Source organism: Apus apus, chromosome 13 (genome assembly GCF_020740795.1).
Source record: "Apus apus isolate bApuApu2 chromosome 13, bApuApu2.pri.cur, whole genome shotgun sequence".
In the NCBI taxonomy this organism is placed as follows: domain Eukaryota; kingdom Metazoa; phylum Chordata; class Aves; order Apodiformes; family Apodidae; genus Apus; species Apus apus.
Window position 1 is genome coordinate 2,663,683 of NC_067294.1, and position 18,881 is coordinate 2,682,563.

At 51.1% G+C, this 18,881-nt stretch overlaps 1 protein-coding gene across 6 annotated transcripts in view; it reads left to right on the plus strand.

The window, feature by feature from the left end:
• The window catches only part of TCF7 (transcription factor 7), a 68,820-nt gene that overhangs the window by 41,780 nt on the left and 8,159 nt on the right, over positions 1-18,881 (plus strand). For 4 of the 6 annotated variants that reach the window (XM_051630804.1, XM_051630801.1, XM_051630805.1 and 1 more), the window contains exons 4-9: positions 5,839-5,971; positions 9,070-9,160; positions 14,462-14,572; positions 14,789-14,951; positions 15,181-15,288; positions 18,529-18,577. In XM_051630804.1, the coding sequence (XP_051486764.1) occupies positions 5,839-5,971; positions 9,070-9,160; positions 14,462-14,572; positions 14,789-14,951; positions 15,181-15,288; positions 18,529-18,577 (655 nt within the window). Of the gene's footprint in view, positions 1-5,838; positions 5,972-9,069; positions 9,161-12,632; positions 12,720-14,461; positions 14,573-14,788; positions 14,952-15,180; positions 15,289-18,528; positions 18,578-18,881 lie in introns of all 6 variants that reach the window. The other 2 variants (XM_051630799.1, XM_051630800.1) reach the window with 1 other exon arrangement.

Below are 18,881 nucleotides of genomic sequence, written 5' to 3' on the forward strand. Positions count from 1 at the left end.
TTCCCTGTTTCCTTTCTGCTGCGGCGATGTGACTGCAGCAAAAGTGAGAAAAGAGCAAAAAGCTGCTGAGATGAGAAATGAGTCGACTCTGCCCTCGCCTGCGGGCTGCCAAGGGCTCCGGCCCCAGCACTTGCAGTCGGTGCCAAGAACCATCCGCAGTGGGGATTTGGGGTGAACTTTTGTCACAGCATCTCCTGGTGCAACACCAGGGGGAATGAGGGGTGAAGGTGTCTGCTGACACAATCCAGGGCCCCGAGCTGGGACATGTTATCAGAGCTTTGAGGTGCCCTAAAAGTGCACAGGGCTGGGTTTGAGTCAGAGGCTCCTGGTCCCTGAGCACCCCAAATGACAGCATTGCCCTGCCAGCCCTCCAGTCCCTAATAACCTTCTAATTTGTATTGATTGTTTGATGAAGAGCAAAAGGCACATTCCCCCTGGTAATGGGCACCATCCCCAGCAGCGGTGCCGGCTTGGTGCAGCCTGACTATATGCCTTTTTTTCCGTGGCATGATGACTAATTTTGCAATGAAAAGGAATTAATTCCTCATTGAATCAGCAACAGCAAAATTCTGTAGGTTTTGTTTTTCATAGCCAGGGCGTCAACTCATCTCAGCCTGTCTGAGAAGTGACATTTAAGTGGACACATTTGGGGTGACTCTGGGCGCATGTGCTGCACCCCTGGCCTTTCACCCCGGCGCGGGGCAGAGGAACAGAGGCAAGCTCTGAACTCGCTCCATCTCTGCAGAGGCACCCGAGCAGGGCAGAGGAGCATGGAGATGAGCTTGGAGCTCACCCCATCCATCTGCCAGCTCTGCACCAGGACTGGCCCCAGGGTCTGCTCCCACCCGCCAGATGCAGGGACAGCCAGACACACATGGCCTGGGGCTCTTGGGCTGCCAAAACCCCAGGGTGACAGCCACCGGCATGGCACAACACCTACCTGAGCTGCTGTCCCTCAGCCAGGCCCCTCGCCCCACAGCTTTTTTTGTTTCACTATTTTTGGGGCCAGCGATGTGGGAAAATCTGAAAGTGACGTGACTAATCTCGCCTCACTGCGGCTCGGCTCCCCAGTGAGGCTGGAAACCACAGCACTCTCCCTGGCCACCCGCTCGTGTGCCGGGGTGCTTTCTGCTGCTGTGCCATGGGAGACAGATCCTGCATCCCCCCAGGTGCTTCCAGCCACCCTTCATTGGCCTGGGATGGTGGAGGGACCCTGCTTCTGGCATCATAGAGGGGTTATGGGGCATTCCTCTCCCTGCAAACTCTTCCACATCCATGGAGGGGCTGCCAGGATGGACAGTGGCTCCTGTGGAACTGGGGTTTCCAGCAGGCTCATCCCAGATTTGCTTGCTTTTGGGCTGACCACAGGATTTTGGCTGTTCAGGGTGTTGGCCAGTGCTTCTGCACCAGCGGGATGTGTTCAGTGGTGGGGAGCGGAGGTTCATGCAAGGCAGGCAGTACCCCCTCATCCTTCAGTCATGACCCCAAAGGTGCTGGACCCCAGCCACGCTGTGCACGGTCCTGACAGTTTTACAAATTCCCATCTGGAGGAGCAGTGGTGCAGTCCACCACCAGCAGGATGCTGGGATCCCTGGCAGCTTGGAGTCACCACTGATTCTTTTAAGAGCTACTCTCCATTGCAGAAAGAAATAGTTTTCACAGGTTATAAAACATTCACTTCTTTTCTTGTTATTTGTTTCTTTTTCTAAACTGATACAAGCAGAAAAAATTGTTTACCATTTATTTCTAATATTTCCACCAGGCTAAAAACCCACAGAGTATTGCAGTTCATGGAAATGTTTTGATTTGATTTTTTGGCTTTTGACCTTCTGTGCTACATTTTGCAAAGATTAGCTTTAAAGTTTAAAAGAAAAAAAAAAGTCTGTTGATCTGTTGAGCCAGCAAAGTAAAACTACTCATTTTTAGCATGTCATGACTAAAGAGATGACTCTTTAAAAAATGCATCAAAATACTTGCTAACATGAGGTGCTTCCCAGAAAATGTTTGATTATGATCTCTCCCCCTTTTCTAATGAAAAACTCAAATTTAACTTTAAAAAAACCTCATTTATAGTTCTGATCAACCAGCCCAGTGCTGGCAGGCTCGGATAACTCTGTGGCTGTCAGTTGCCCCACTGCTGCCCACACTGGGCACGTGTGACATGGGATGGCAGCAAAGGCCAAGGATCAGGTGCCAGATCAGGCACCATGGAGCCAACAAACACTGTGTCTCTGCTCACGAGGGTGATCCTCACACGAAGGACCTGCTGGGTTTGTGTGTGCTCAGCGAAAGGAGAGTTTTCCAGCTAGCCTGGAGCTGCTCTCACAATCAGACACCCATGCGTGAGTGGTGAGGTCTCCTAATTTTGCCTTGCCAACAATTAGTCTTTCTTAATAATTAATGCCACGACTTCTTCTCTTTGCTCATCCAATTACCACTTGTTATTAAAGTAACTTCTTGGCTTCGAAGAGGGAGCTTCTTCCCTCACAGTCTCTTTTTTTTATTCATAATTCTTTACAGCCAGGCCGGTGGGGGCTGATGAATCCCGGTGTGCTGTGGGGTCAGTGCCATATGGCACCAGCTGCCAGCACCAGGCATGTGGGGACAGGAGCTCACCAGGGAGGGGGACAGTCAGGAGTGTTGCACTTCAGCAAATTTGAGAGGGGAAAAGAGCCCTCCAGGCTTGCAAAACTCTTTCTACTGCTCCGTCCCCTCTGGAAATACCGTTCTGGTGTTGCCGCAAATGCGCCTCTTCGTTTCTGTAGCGAGGTTGTGGCTGCACAGCTCATTTCCCAACTTGCCCTCAAAGGGGTAGGTGACACAAAGCTGTCCCCAGAGCCCTTTCATGTCGCTCCCAGCTGCCAAAGGATGGGACTTTGGGTGACCTGGGGCTGGGGCCATGACACTGGGCACCAGCTGTGTTATTCTGGGGGGAGCAGGTAGTCAGCAGCTCCATCACCACCACTCTGAGCTCTATTGAAACAGCTTTGGGCAGGAGATGCAATAAGATGCTTCACCAAAAGACAGCACATTACACTGTTGCCCCAACCTCATCCTCCCACGGGACCTGTGAGAGGACAACCAAACCAACATCAGCCCACTCAGCAAACAACATTTATATGAGGTTCATTTTATGGCATATACATTGTCAGCTGCTAAGTTCTGGCTTTGAAAAGCCTCTCCAAGGTTCACACGCTGCAGCTGATTTCAGAAACTAAATCTGGACCTTGTAGAAAAGAGGAATTGATACAATTTCTCTGCCATATAGATTTCTATAAACGAGTTATCATTTCACAGCAAAGACACGTGCGGCAGCCACAGAGCATCTGGTAAAGACCAGGAGCTGTAGACGTGGCCATGGCCTGTGACCATTAACAGCTGTGGTGTTTGAACTGGGGATGGACACTGGAGGAGTCTTCTTGGTTTCTCCAGATCTTAGTTCAACATTCCATTTTTCCCCTGGTTGACTGAATCTGGGAGATGGGCTCCTGCAACAAGCTCCCAAAGGATGGAAGCAGGAGGGGCATGAATAGCTTCCTGCAGAAATCTTGTCCTGCCTCCCTCCTGAGCATCCTTCCCCACCAGCTTTTCATGACTTTAAAGAGTAAAATTTTTTCAGCAAGGCAAGTGCAAGAGTAGAAGTGACCCAGGGAAGGCCAGTTCTTCTGACTGGTGCAACATCTCGTTTCCCATCTGAACTGGTGGAAAATCTGACTAACTGAGCTGTAACCGATTGTACCACCAAGGTACGGGGTTCTGCTTTGATGGGGAAGGAGGACAGCCCCTGCCTTTGCTGTAACCACACATGCTCTCTGCTTCTCACTGTTGAGGTATCCTGGGACTGTTCAGCTGCCTTTGTAGTGGTTGGGTCTCCTGATAACAGTCACAGGCAGCAGGGCTGGCTGGTGGGTGGTGCTGCACCTTGGAGCAGGCATGGGGCAAATGGGAAGGAAAGAGCTGCCCCACTTTGAGCAGCAGAAATGCTTAAGTTGAAGTTTTCAAAACAGCTCAGCATCAAGCTCGTTCTGCTGCAGTGTCATGTTAAAATGTACACTTAGAAACTGCATATCCCTAGTTTAGGCTTTATGGCTCTTAAATAAGCTTAATCATAGCTAATTTTAGAAATACCACTGAAAAGCTGTTCTTCATCTCATTTCATGGCCAAGAAGAGTAAAAGCTTAGAGCTCCAAATGTGTTTAACTAAGCAGGAGCCAGGCCAGGGCCACTTAGGATGGGAAAACCACAGAGCCCATGGCCCGGCTGCAGGACAGGGACGCCTGTACCACACCAGTCTGCGCTGGAAGGGGGGGGCACATTCCCAGTATTCCACTATACACAGTAAATCTGCACCTGGTAAGGATTAGGAATTAGGGTTTTCCTTCATTCTTAAATGCAAACCTGCATGCCTCTTGGGTTTTATTTGCATGAGCAAACCTTTGCGGGAAAGACAGATGTAAAGCGGTGTCTCCATCAGTCTGTTTTCCTTTCCGCTCCGCGGGTTTCCTCGTCGGAGCAGAGATGCAAAACACAGGACTTGCCCAGGGATCTTGGGCTGCTGTGCAAGCAGGTTGGAGTGGCAGGGAGAGGTCTAGGACAGGTCCTCCAGGGCCATCAGCTCCCGCTGGGCCACCTCCACCAAAGCTGACTGGCGTTTCATGCTCGCTCTGCATGAGCAGAATCATTACCAAAGTGAAAGGCACCGGTGAATCAAGTCCATAAATTGTAAATTACTTGTCAAAAGTCATGCAGCAAGTCATCTGTAGAGGTCCTGGTGGGACATAAGAGGCCTGGCTAGCAGTACCCAGCTCCTAGCCCCTGCAGAGCTGTCTTACCTCTTCCCTTCTCATTTTCTCCCTGTCTTGGGGTGCTCTCAGTCCAGCTTCTCTTTATGGATTATCTGGGACAAATCCTAACATTCCATCACCAAGGCAAAGTCAGTTTGGGTTTAAAGGCAACCACGGGCGAAACTGGGCATGTCAGGAGCAGCTTGAGACGCTGGAGGCGAGGAGGCTGGCGCAGATGGCAGCGGCTGTGGGTGCATGTGTGTGTGTTTTCCTCACAGCTCTTTTGAACACGTTCCCCTCTCTCTGCTCCAACACGCAGAAATGCTCCCCTTGTCTTCACAAAAAAGTGCCTTTTACAAAGATACTGGGCTCCAATGGCCTTACCACGTGTAACCTGGAGTAGCTGCAAGAGGAGACAGATTTTTCTTTGCTACATTTTTCAGGGATTGTTGTATCCCCAGCTTTGCTCCAGCTTCCTCCAGTCCTTCTGCCAGCACTGGAGCTGGGACCAAGGGGGATTTCAGGCCAGGGCCTTGCTGGTGGCCATGTAATGGCTTGGAAGGCATTGCCCTTGGCGTAACTATCCCAGCTTGAGAGCCCTGGTTGGGAAAGCCCAAGTGTGGCTTTCAGAGTGAATGTGCAGGATGTGAAAGTCCAGATTTAGACCCTGTGGTAGCACAAGGCAGAAAACAAGAGCCATGCATTGAGTAACATGCGTGTAGCAATTCATCCTGGAATGAAAGATACTGGAAATATATTTTAAAAAGAGTTATTCTGAGTGTTGAAAACCGCCTGCTGATTTGAGCTGCGTTCCACCAACCCATGCAACCATCTTCAGCTGTTGTAACTGCTAGGTTTGTGGATTTTTCTCTCAGGACACTGTAGTGTTAGTTAAGTAGACAAGGGCATTTTCTGCCTTGCCCTTGAGAGTTCACTGGGGACTTTTGAGTAATCCCCAGCCTCAGTTGCTACAACGGGACTGCAGAGGGCACCGCCCCTCCTTGCTTACAGAGCCCAATGACATCTGAGCCCTCTCCCTCCTTGTCTTTTGCAGTCCAACAAAGTTCCCGTTGTGCAGCCGTCCCACGGAGTCCACCCGCTCACCCCACTCATCCCTTACAGCAACGACCATTTCAGCCACGGCTCCCACTCGCCCCACTTGCCCGCTGACATCAACCAGAAACAAGGTAATGGCACCACTGGGGATCTGCCTGCTGGGAAGGGGACAGTGCTGGAGATCTCTGAGATCAAGGCTGTCACCATCCTGGCCCCAAATCAGTGGGACAAGTCAAGAGCTTTGGTTAACTGGGGCATTGCTTAGCAGAAGTTTATTTAGCATATCGGCAACACTTTGTTGTTGAGGATTTTGATATCAAAAGTGCCACTTCTGCTGATCCAGTGTGCTCAGTTCTCTCTGTAAGCTGTCCTGCAGCTTGAGACCAGACCAGAGCCTGCGAGATGATGCGTAAGAGTCAACCAGAAAATGGAAAGTAATCTTTCCTTTGACTCATACCCAAACTGTTCTCAGGTTGTCATTTTGAGACAATAAATGCTTGAAACAGGAAATATTTTGACTAAATAGGATTGGCGTCTGATAGCTAACTGGATTGTTATATGTGTGTGTCTGTAGCCACACGTTATGTGGTTGTAACACAGTTTGGCTCTTGGGGTTCCTGTGTGAGTCCAGGGTATGTCAATTAGCTCGTGAGGCTACAGAGGAAAGTACAGTAGGTAGAAGTTAAACCCTGAACTGTAAAACAGAGGCATGTGCACAGGAATTCACCCCAGCCCATCATTCTTCCGGGGTTGCTGAAAGCTGAGTGTAAAATCAAACTTTTCTCAACCTTATGTCAGTGCATCTGTTCAGATTACTGGGGCTTTTGTACAAACCTGGTGTTGGTTTCATGTGAAAGCAAGCGAATTCGAAGGGTTGTGTCAAACTACATTCAGGAAGGGATTCAGAGTCCATCAGAGCCCAGAAATCCGTGTGAAAGCCAAGCCAAACCAACTGTTTTGGCTTGGGCAAAGGCCTCCACCCAAGAGGGATCCAAACTATCCCAGAGACATTGGCTTTGCCAAGTCAACATCACTGTTAAATGATGGAGTATCAAGGGTGCTCTTGGCTGGAGGACGTGCTGACTTATCCTTGGTCTGAACCCAAAGGCTGTGTTCTGAACTCATCAGGGCTGCTGATGGGGAGGATTTAGGTCCAGTGTACAAGACACCCAGGCACATCCCACTTTTCTTCCAGCCAGCACATCGCTTGTCAGCCCCCAGAGCATAATAAACTCAGCAGAAAAAAAGATGAAGAGTTAACAAAATAAACCCATTAAAAGCTCAGCTAACGGCAGATTTCCGAGTCTCAGAGGAAGCGTGCAGATTTCTGAGTCTCCCAGGAAGGCAACCCAGCCCACCTTCCCTCATGCTGCTCTTGCAGCTGCCTCACAGAGCTCTGCACACACGACCCCCTCGCCAGGAGCTGCCTCCAAGGGTTTGCTGGTAGCCTGGAAAGCCTTAAGCTAGATGGTTGCAGCTCACCCGAGGGAGGAGCTGGTTATATCCCTCCATGGAGGCTACGATCAGCAGTGTAGTCTCTCAGTGTTCATCTCAGTGGTAATTCTGTAATTCTGGGAAGCTGAATTCTCTGGCCACACACCCTCCTGCACCCTCAGTGCAGGCACCTCCCACTCTCCCCTTTCCCATTTAGCCTGTACGTTTAAATCAGAGACAGGGGGAGTTTGTCCATCCCAGAGACTCCCCAGATCCTATTTATGGAGAGGTTCAGACCATCATCCTCAGCTGGAACCTGCCTCCATGTTGCAGCTGTGATCAGCTTTGCATCCCTGTAGTTTTGGGGCAAGGGTTTCCTTCCCCGTTCATGCTGGCTGTGTCCCATCTCTATTTTCATGGCTGAAATATGGGAGCATTATCACCTTGTGTAGGCACTTGAGAGTCACCATCATACTCATTCTCACAGCATCCCTTTAAAGTATTACACAGTAGCCCAAGGACACACAGACAAGGAAATACAAGCAGGATCTTCTGAGTCAATGGCTGGTGGCCCAACCACTGGACCAGCGAGAATAACTTGTGCTCTCGCTTACGCAACTTGGATTGTTGGAGGTCCAAATCTCAGGGAATCCTGGCAGCTGCCTAATGCCGGTGCTGGTTTTGTTTGACCTTCAGGGTGCTGCTGTGTCCCACTTGAGCACATCTGTAGGTAAATCTTATACTCAGTTATATATTCCTTTCAGCTCCATTATATATTTATTTTAGCTAACTCCTAATAAGATGCTTGGAATCTGCCGGTGGCATTCCTAATTAATAATTTATCATTAATACACCTAGGAGAATAACGCAGACTTCTGAATTGGCAAACTGCTTGCAGCTAATCACCAATTTATTCCATGTATTTATTGCCCAGGACAGCTGCTGGACAATCTCTGTAACCAGTTTTTTTGTCTGAGGCTCATTCACCATCAGCATTCCAGGATGCTGTGGCAGGGCTGAGCCCAGCTCCCCTCCTGGTTTCCAGACAGGGGGTCAGCCGAAGGCTGCTTGTGCCAGCAGCACTGTGGTTGTCTGAGTCCCACCCACAGCCCCAGGCCCAACCGGCTGTTTTCAAGCCCAGGTAGAATCAGGAAGATGCCGGCACTGTCTCCTCTGGTCATGCCACCCGTGCCAGCAGCTTTGAAGATGAGGCAGGGATTCCCCGTGTGAAGGGTGAATTCCCAGCTGGCACCATACCCACCTCCACCATTCTTGGCACCCACAGAGCCCATGAAACAATTACTTTGAGGAGGGACTTAGATTGTTCAAAATCAAGCTGGAAATGATGCCTGCTGGAGTGTCCTCATGGGGGTTCCTGGGGTTGACTGGTGGGGGAACAGCCTTGACCATCAGTTGGTACCTGAACAGGCTCCCTGGGAAGGGCAGAGGGGTGTCCGGAGTCCATCACATCCTTCCCAAAGAAACCTGCAGCTTGGCCTTGGGGTGACACAGAGCAGGGAGGATGCTTGTGCAGCAGCAAGCTGCCTTTCGCACCCCCTTACAGCACTTTGTGAGATTCTGCAGCAGAACAGATGACCCACCACATCCCCACAGAGAGAACCACAGCAAGGGCAGTTATAATATCCTGCCACTTCCAGACAGCAGTTTTACCAAAATGCCTTCTCTGCTGCCCACAGTCTTCGTAGATGGAGCAGCCAGGGGGGATAGGAATGGTGCTGGGTCAGCTGGAGAGAGCCATGCTGGGTCGAACTCATGTCTTTCCCCTTTCTCCCAGGAGTGCATCGTCCATCCCAGACTTCAGACATCCCTGGTTTCTACCCCCTCCCTCCCGGTGGAGTCGGACAGATCACGCCGTCGATGGGATGGTGAGTGTGGATGCTCCCGGCCCACCGGCCGCTCCCCGCAGGGGATGGTTGATGGAGCAGCCGTTCTCCGTGACCTCCGTGGTGCTTTCACCCCAGCTTCATCCCTTCTGCGTGCTGTGTGGTGGGAAGGATTGAGCCCTGTGTTAGAGATGGGGAGCAGATCCATGGAGAAGATGAAGGCTTTGTCCTGGCTGGAGCATCCCTGGAGCAGGGTTTCAACCTGCCCAGTTCAAAACCATCTCCTGCCTTACATCTGACTGCCTGTGCAGATTAGGAAACGCAGGGAGAGCTTCCTACCTGCCGCTCCTAATCACCAGAAAAGCCTCTTTTTTTGAGTAGGAGATAATTTTCTCCCTCGCTGGGGTTTTCAGCACAAACAGTGGTTTCTCCGAGCATGCCCCTGGCATGGCATCATCTAATGGGATGCTCCATCCAGCAGGCCATGGTGCTTCTCAGGGTCTGACAGGCAGGACAAAAATACATTGTGGCAGAGACCTGCTGGGTGAAGGACCCCAGTGTCCAGAGTGTGGCTGTGGCATGGCTCTCTTGGTGGTACTCGCTGCCCCAGGGGGGAACAGGAAAGGAGGGACCATCATCTGGAGCATTCCCAAAATGTCCCCCCTACACAAGGCGGCCCCAAAGAGACTCCGACAAAGTGGAGCCTGTTGGAAAACCTTCCCTAGGGACATGAGTTAAAAACACACCGGTGTGTGCTCCATGGGCATTGCTGCTGGCTTTTGTCACCATGGTGGCAGGCACAGCGAGGGAGCAGGTCTGGTGGGCAGTGCCATGCGGGCATCATTACTCCTCAGATTAATTGTTAATCCCAGTCGGTGATGCAGGGACCTTGTGCAGGCTCCAGGAAGGCTGGTGGCTGCAGGGGGCCGGGACAAGGGGGAGTGCGGGAAGGGCGATGGCAGGGGCAGGCGGCCAAATCCCCCCTGGGCTGGCTGAAAAAGCCCAGCAGAGATCTCCAGATACATGAACATACTGCAAAATGGGAGAGGCAAAGCATTTTAAAACACCAAGTAAAATGTTAGCTTTTTGATTTGTTTATGAATTTCATGTTCCAGCTATTAAACCACAAGGAGCAGAGGCTGAGGCCTTTGATACAAAGTTCAGCTTCAAAGAGATTACATTTTGCCTTCTGTGCTAAATCTGCTACTCTTGGGCGATGATTTAACTCCTCATATGATGTGATTCATCCTCAGGAAAAACAAGTACTGGGATGACTGTGCTATAACATGAAAGAAATCGTTGGAGGTGGGAAAGCAGCCTGTTTGCCAAAGGTCCACTCTTGGGGTGGGATGCTGTTAAGGGTAGCCCTGGATGCACGAGGGGCAAAAAAGTCTGGTTTGCAGGAGGTTTTGTTGTTCAGCTGGTGGAGGAAGAGGCTGGCACTGCCAAGAGCTGCTCCAGCATCGGTGGGGTTTGGCATCCTCAAGCAACCTCGTCAGACACCTACATTAGTGACTAATAGAGCAGTTATGGTAAAGCAACAAACGGCCCAACGGAGCGGAGAGCAGCACCTCGAAGCACGGGTGTCTGTAACAGAGCCTTGGCTCATCTTTTGCCTGCCCAAAATTTCGGGAGAGAGCCCAAAACACCACTCCCAGTCTGGGTGAGTGAAGAAGCAACAGAGCCCGGCAGGTCTGCGACAGTGTTGACCCCTGTGCAGGAGGCAGCAGGCGGCAGGGGCTGCAGGATGGGCTGCACAGGGATGCCTGTGCCAGAGATGCTCACACTGGTACCACCACCAGCTTTTCCTCTGTGATCCAACAGGCAGAAGTTGGGCAGAAAATTACTTTGTTCTCACTGAGGGCTTCAGGAGGAGGAACTGCCAATCGCTCTCTCTAATTAGCTGGCATGACAGTCGGATAAAAGCCTCTGAGAGTCCAGTTGAGTGAGTTTTTAGTGGTAGGAGCCTGGCAGCAGACAGCTGGGTGCCTGCAAACCACGTCACTCACCTGCTCCTGCAGTGCAGTGCCTTGGCTGCCCCTCCATGACTGTCCCACCTCTTTTCTCCAAGCCACCCTCCCATCACCAGGGGATAGGGGCTGCAAGTGTACATTCCCCACCAGCAGGGATCAGTTATGCCACTGCATCCGTTTGCACCTCAGAATCACTTTGGATGAAGCCTGGAGTGCCCAGCTCCTTTTCTATCCCAACATCTTCAGCCTCTGCAGTAGGGCCTGTCACTTCTGGATTAGCTCCGAGTCTTTTCTTGGCCCTGGGGCAGCCGCGTTCAACTTCAAAGGTTGTTTTGGTAGCACTTGGCTGTTTGTTGGTGTGTTTATACCTGCCGACATCTAAGGGGTGGGAGAGGGCTTCTGCCTGGCAGGGTGTAAACAGAGCCTCGCCACCTCGCCTGCCTTTCCTGCAGTCAGATCCTGCTGATTTTGGTCAAGCCGAGACACAGCAACAGGAACAGAAACCTCCTTCCTCCCCAGCACAGCTCGAGGGCCTGACTATTGTTCTTCCTCTTCAGGGCAAAAACTGCCTTTAGCTCTGAAAAATCACAGGTATCCAGGAGCTCGGTCCTTCACAGGGCACGGCACCTAATGATAAACAGACATGGGGTTTTTGGCTTATTAATGCTGCAAATAGCTGGTGCTGGTCGTAGGCACAGCTCTGTGCAGCCTGGCTGAAGAAGCATGATCATCTGCATGGGTGTAAGCACCTCATAACATCCTCCTCAGGCATCTTGTTTTCCTTGTGCAGCTTTAGGCTGGGAGCATCTTTTGGCAGGTTTGCAGAACAAGCCAAGGTATTTCTGAGTTATCTCCACATGGAAACAGGGGGTTTTCCCTTGGTAGGAACAATGAGGAACTTCCTGGAGACTTATTTTGCTATCTCAAAAATAAATTCCAGCTCTAGGTCTGGTATGCCCACTCTCCAATAGGAAAAGACTTTCAAAAGAAATGTAGGACTGAGCTTTTGGTGTTTTTAAAAATTACAGGTGTGCTTTTAGGGAAGTGCTGGGGAAACCAGAGCATTTCTGAAGCGTGTGCAAGGGCAGAGGAGGTGCTTTTTCTCCAAATACAAGGAGGTTCCCATGCTTGAGCATCCTCCCAGGGCTGCACAGCCCCTTGTGTGCTGTGCAGGGAGAGACTCCAACCAGGCTTTAGGTTTTTGGTCAAACTGTGCTCTTCTAAACAACTTCTTCTGTGCAGTAGCAACATCTCCTAATTTCTCAGCCTGCATCTGCATTTAACAGGGTAAACTCAAAGCTGCAGTGAGACTCAACACAGGGGATGGAGGGGGGGTCAGAGTTAGATCCCACCTTTGCAGGGAGCCCCGGCTTCCCTCAAAATAAATTCCAAGTCCCGTGTTGCCTCTTGAGCCCAGGGGACACCCCAAGCATCCCACATGCAGAGCTCCTGTGGTGCTCTGAGTCCCCTTAGCGAAGAGTATCTTTAGCAAACACCACATAGCTGTGGATACTTTATAGCCTCTTTCTTCCCGATCCCAGGCAGAGCCAGTCTGTCTATCCGCTCCCGTCATGTGGATTTAGACAGCCGTACTCGTCAGCACTTTCCGCTGGGGCTTCTTTCTCCAGGTGAGTATGAGCTGTGTGAGACAGGGCAGCAGCTCAGCTGGTCTCGCCGCTTGCAGTTTGTGCAGTAGGAGCTTGCAGCAGACCATGGCCACCCCGGGACAGCCACACACCTTCCCTGGGGCAAGGGAAGGAAGGAGGTTTTAGGCAGTGCCTGGTCCAAAGGGTGCTCAGGAATATTGAGCATCCCAGGAGGATGCACAACGATTGGGTTTTAATCAGCAAAAGTGAAAACAAAGCCAGAAACCCCTGCCTTCAGCTCCACATTGGGAAGAGGGAATGAAATCCATTGCTCAGGATTTTGCTGCTTGTTACTAACCCAAATCCTGAATATATCCCTCCCACCACCACCACTGAATTTTGCTCTGCAGAGAGTGATCCCTTTTACTCGGTCTCAGCCTTGCAATCAGGACAGGCAGCAGGCAGTGATTTGCTGACCTGTGAATACAGCTCATCCCTCTGAGATGTGAGCCCAGCTCTTGCCTCCCGTCCCGTCCTCAGGCAGCGTGGGGCTGGTGCAGCCATAGGCTGGACCCTGCCCATGGGAAGGAGCCACCAGGAGCCATAAAATACACCCCAGTGATGTCCCAGTGAGCAAAACACATTCCCTGTGGATGGAAATCACAGGGCGCAGCCCCTCTGGGTGGCTGGTGGGGAAAGCCACCATGGCTCCAGTGAGGACAGGGATCCCGTGCTCACAAACCAGCTTTCGCTTCTGCTTCGTGTTGTCCCAAAGAGCCGTTAGCAGAGGTTTCCCACAGGAAAACCATGCAAACCCTTACCCCTGCAAGCCCTTAGCCATGCAGAAACCTCCATCCTTGCAGCCCTCAGCCCACGCAAAGCCTTAGCCCTGAGCAGAGGTGAGGGAGCACTGCCAGCCTGCCTTGCTCACTGAGGTATCGCTCTGCCCGGCCTCGAAGGTGAAGACGAGAGGAGCTAACGGGTCCCTGTGGAGCCCCGGCAGCCTCCCCGAGCCTGGCACAGCAGCTCCAGCTCACAGGGTTTGATTTTGGGGAGGATTTTGCAGCGCTGCTGCAGCTGAGAAAGTACACCTGGTCAGATAAGGATCAGACTGTGCTGGTGGATTAAATTAAACAGCTTTTCTTTTCGTGCCAGCATATCTAATGAACAGTTCATCTCCCATGGGCAATTCTGCCATCTCAAGCTGCAGTCGTAAAGTGGCAAGAAGCTTGGCAAAGCTGACTGTGCTGGCTTTACCCTCTAAAGCTCGAGAGAGAGCTAATGAAGCCTGAAAGCTAGTGAGACCTCTCGTGATCTCAGTCTTGTGTTGGTGGAGAGCATTGCTTGGGCAAGGTGCACCTCCTAGAGTTGCAGTTTGGTTCATGTTCAGACTTAGGCTGTTTCTGTTAAAGGAAAGGCACGGGGTGGTCCTAATGTCTGCCATCCAAGCTCTGGGTTGAGTTTGTTGTTCCTTTCTGCAGCGCTCGTAAGATATTGCAACAAAGGAGATCTGGAAGCGCCCTTGATCTGGCTTCTGCTGTACGATGGTTTCCTCACAGCAGCACCCAGACCTTTTCCACCCAGGTGCCCTGTGCTGGGGACAATCCAGGGGTGGTGGGCACCGCCTGCCCTGTGCCAGCCCAGCAGCACCCACCGGTTTGCTTTCCATGTCCTCCGCTTACCCTCTGCTTCTGCCACCTCAGAGCCCCATCGTGAGACACACTGCTCCAGCTGTCCCCGTGTTCCTGGTGTCCCTGGCACGGCTCATCCCCTCTCTGTTGCAGGTTCACTCACCCCCTGATGCTGGGCTCTGGCATGCACACCACTGGCATCCCGCACCCTGCCATCGTGCCCCACTCCGGCAAACAAGAGGTGGAGCACTACGACCGAAACATGTGAGTTGGAAGTGCCAGCAGGTTCCTCTACAGCGTTGGTGCCTTCATGCCCCTTTCATTCATCACTGTTAATGGTTGCATGGGGGGCAAACGGGTGCAGATCTTGGGCCTCTCACCTGCCTGTGCTATTTGGGTGGGTTTGGTATCAAGTCTTCTGCTGAGCTTGGTACCAGCTTGGAGGGTGGCTCTGACATCTCCTCTTTCGGTCCCACCAAGGAAACCTCAGCCAGAACCAAAGAGAGAGAAGGAAGCCAAGAAGCCCACTATCAAGAAGCCCCTGAACGCTTTCATGTTGTATATGAAAGAAATGCGGGCGAAGGTGATTGCTGAATGCACCCTGAAGGAGAGTGCTGCCATCAACCAGATCCTGGGAAGGAGGGTAAGAGCACATGGGGATTGGTACCATCACCCCAGAGCAGCATCCCCATCCCTTACAGCTGCTCTTGAACAATTAACAGGCTGCTTCTTCCAAAACTGGGTGTACTTATCCCTTAAACATGGGGAGTTAGGTGTGCTCCGGAGCAGGCCGGCCACAGTGGAATGGGCTGAGAGGGCTGATGCTGGAGAGGATGTTGGTGCCACGTCTCACCTCCACATTGTCCTTGCAGTGGCACGCGCTGTCCCGGGAGGAGCAGGCCAAGTACTACGAACTGGCTCGCAAGGAACGGCAGCTCCACATGCAGCTCTACCCTGGCTGGTCCGCCAGGGACAACTACGTGAGTGGCAGCTGCGGCTCGGACCCCCTCCCCATGGCATGGCCAGGACTGACCCAGGGGGGCTGACCTCTGGTCTTTGCCAAACATCCTGCCTGTCCCTGGCAGTGCCACTCCTGATGGCATCATAGCTGTAGTGATTCACATTTCAGGAGTATTTTGAACATCCTCTTGGCTCATTTCCTGTCTATAGCAGGAATGTTACAGCTCCTCAGCTACCAGAACAATTTGTTCACTTATTGTCTGTATAAATACAAGTAGAAAGGAAGAGGACCTTATAGTTGATGGGGATGGTCTTTGGAAATACAATTTTATGGAAACTCAGTACTCTGAACATCTCAGGCAGCAGCTGAGGCACCAGCCCAGTGGGAGCAGAGCACAGGGCAGAGATGTGGGAGGAGAAACTCCGGGTGGGATGGTCAAGGGGACTGAGTGGGCACCTGCAGCCTGCTCAGCTCCCTTCGCTTTGTGGTAGGGTCTTGTTCATCAGCTTTAAGTCACGGGGCTGGGGACCACAGGCCACATGGCCACAGCCACATGGGGCTGAGCCTAAGGACAAACTGCAGGTTTTTGGGGATTTTTTAAAGTAGTAAAATAGGAAAGTGTAAACTACTTTGTAGGAGCTGAAGTGCAAGCCTTGGTCTCACAGGCTGCTCAGGTCCAACTTGAGAGTCTCTGTGGGGCTGCATCCCAAGCAGCAGCCCTGTGTGTTGCGGGACATGGAATTGGCATCCACAGGATGACAGTCACCAAGTTTCTGTCAGTCAGGGGCTTTGATCCCACCTTGACCTGTCATTGTTAGAGGACCCTCACCAAATCAAGCACCCCATGTTCAAAGTATTCAAGTGCAATGTGAGCAAATGTAGGCAACAGCTCTGCAAGCTCGCAAGCTCAGCCCAGCTCTTTGGGAAGCCTGTTCCCCAGCCAAGGTTGCTGTTGGAGGGGGGGGGGAAATTATTTCCAGATTGGAAAAAAACCCAAAAAAACCAGAAAACCCCAAAGCAAGCAGGGGCTGCTGAGCAGAGCAGCTGAGCCACCCAGCAGACAGCAGTGGTTCACAGCAAAAAAATTAACTAGTGCAGAGGGCCCTGAGACATGCTGAGGGTTGGGATCCTGTGTTCCCGTAGTTGGGAGAGCTTTCCCTGGGTACATGGGAGAGAAGGGAAGCTCCAGCCTTGATCTTCCCTAGTTTTGGCTGTAGTGAGGTTTGCTGCCACACCAATCAGTGCCAAACCAACCCCTGAGGTGTGGGCAGAGAGCTGACTTGACTCTACACCTGAAATTGTGTCTCTTTCTGGAGGGGGCTGCCATGGCTGGGGCTGCTGGGGCTCCTGCTCCCTGGGGAGAAATAGCCACAGCTTCTGGGCTGGCCAGAGGGACTAAGCTGCTCCACAGCTTGTGGTGGTGCCAGCAGTTGGGAAGCCTCTGGGCTACTCCCTGGCACATTTAAAGGATAATCTTTAAAAAAAAAAAAATCATTTCCCCTTAGCTATATAAATCACTTCAGCAGCTCCCAGTTAAACAAGGTTGCACGGGTGTAGTGGTGCCCCAGAAGCACAGGACACACTCTCGGCCTTTTCTAGTGGCTTTCTCAACTGTTTTGATCTTGCATACCTAATGAGCTCATTAGAGACCTGAAGCAAAGCACACGTAAGTCTTCAGATGTCTGTCCATCCACTCAAGGGCTCTGCCCTTTGATCTAAGGCTCCATCATTTCCCTCCCAGCCACTTTCTTTCCCTTGGGAGCCACAGAGCAAGCACCCATCCAGCCCACCCCAAACCGAGCCCTCCTTCCAGAAAGCCCAAAGTCCACCGAGGGCAAGAAAGCACCCTTAAACGGACCAAAACCACCCCAAAATCCAAAAAGAACAGAGGGCAGAGATGAAGCAGAGGTTATGACAAGCCCCCAAACCCCATTTCCCTGCAGCAGGACAGACATCCCTGCCTCCTTGAAGCACATCCTCTATAGAAGTCTCAATCCCACAGCACCCTTCTTCTTGGCAAGGGCTAGTTCCTTGCTCCAGAAAGATGGGAGAGGATGGTTGGCTCCACGTTGGCTCTCTCAGCACTGGCAAGCAGCTGCTTTCAGGTCTTGTGGTCGGTGCGAGAGATGATTTTCTCTCTGGAGTTTGAGCAGGGAGCAGGAAGAGGAATGTAGGTCGCTTCTGCAGCACGTGATGCGGATATCAGGCAGGAAATACAGTTGCTCCCACACTGAAGAAAAAGCTTACCGCAGCTCAGAGCTTCCCACCTTCACTCAAACCACAAGAAGTCATATAAAAAGTCATGGGTCAAAGGCAGCCCTGTGAGCTGCCTGCTCCACACAGGCCAGATTTGCTCCTGCGCTACTGTGCCCTCATTAATAAGCTCATTAGGAGATAGGGGGAGTTGTGTTGTGAATCACAGAGACAGTTCGGGGATAAAATTGGGTTTTCTTATTTATAAGGGAAGGAAACAGAAGAATGAGAGATGGGTCCAGAGCTGCTAAAGCACTGAAATAGAGAAGTATTATTTAAAAATACATTTCTGGGGATTTCCCAAGACTTTCTTTCCTGTTTGAAATCAGGGATGGTCCTCCTGGTAACGTTATGGAGCAATTTCCATTCAGGTATAAGGCACCACATTAAAGCATTTATTGGAAATAGGGAAGGTGCTAAAATAGGCCACGTGCTTTTTAGAAAGATAAAGAGGGAGGAGGAATAAGAATAGGCCAGGAGGGTCAGCTGTTGATCATACTGCCTCTGTTGCATGTGGAAAAACTTGCTTCATTTTATTAATTTAGTTACATATACTAGTTAAATTATATGTTAATTAATTAAAGGGATAATGGGTAGGATTCCCAGGCAAGATGCATAAGGGTGGGCTGAGGAGGACTGGCAGGATTTGGCAGAGGTACAGAGGGGGTACTGGGAATGAGGGCTTATTCCTGAGGAAATGTACATGCCTGGAGGAAATGGGTGCTGGGTAAGAGGTAGCCAGTGATGTGTGTGCAAACACAAACTTGGGTGGTTGCTTTGAGATTTCCTCCTGGGTTACTTCTCAGGAGCACTGGAGTGGGTAGCTGGGGAAAGGGATGCCCACATGGATAGATCCACACAGGGATTCCCAGTTCATCCCTCCCTGGCACAGACGGAGCCAGTGGCACTGTGGCTGTTGCAGCCAAGGACCAGAGGCCCCAAAAACCCTGCTCAGCAGCCTCTGTCCTGGGAGCACCTGCTAACAGCTCTTCCTTTCATTTGCTAGGGGAAAAAGAAAAGACGAACACGGGAAAAGCAGCAAGATTCCAACTCAGGTAAATGTGTGTGCCTCAGTGGCTGGCTGGTTGGTTGTGCTCAGGATGGAGAATCTGAAGCAGTTGTCATGTTTTAGCAGGTTTTCTTTTATTCTCTTGAGCTTAACTAAAGAAATAGTTTTGTTTGGTTTTTTTAAGACATGATAAATTAACATTTCTGTGCCTTTTTCATAGACATGTGAATTAGACCTTGGGTACTGTGTGAAAACTGGAAAGATGAGATTTTGTCAAATGTGCCACTTCATATAAACCATCCCTAAACAATCTATTCAAAACATCCAGGATGAATGTCCCAGTAGTATCT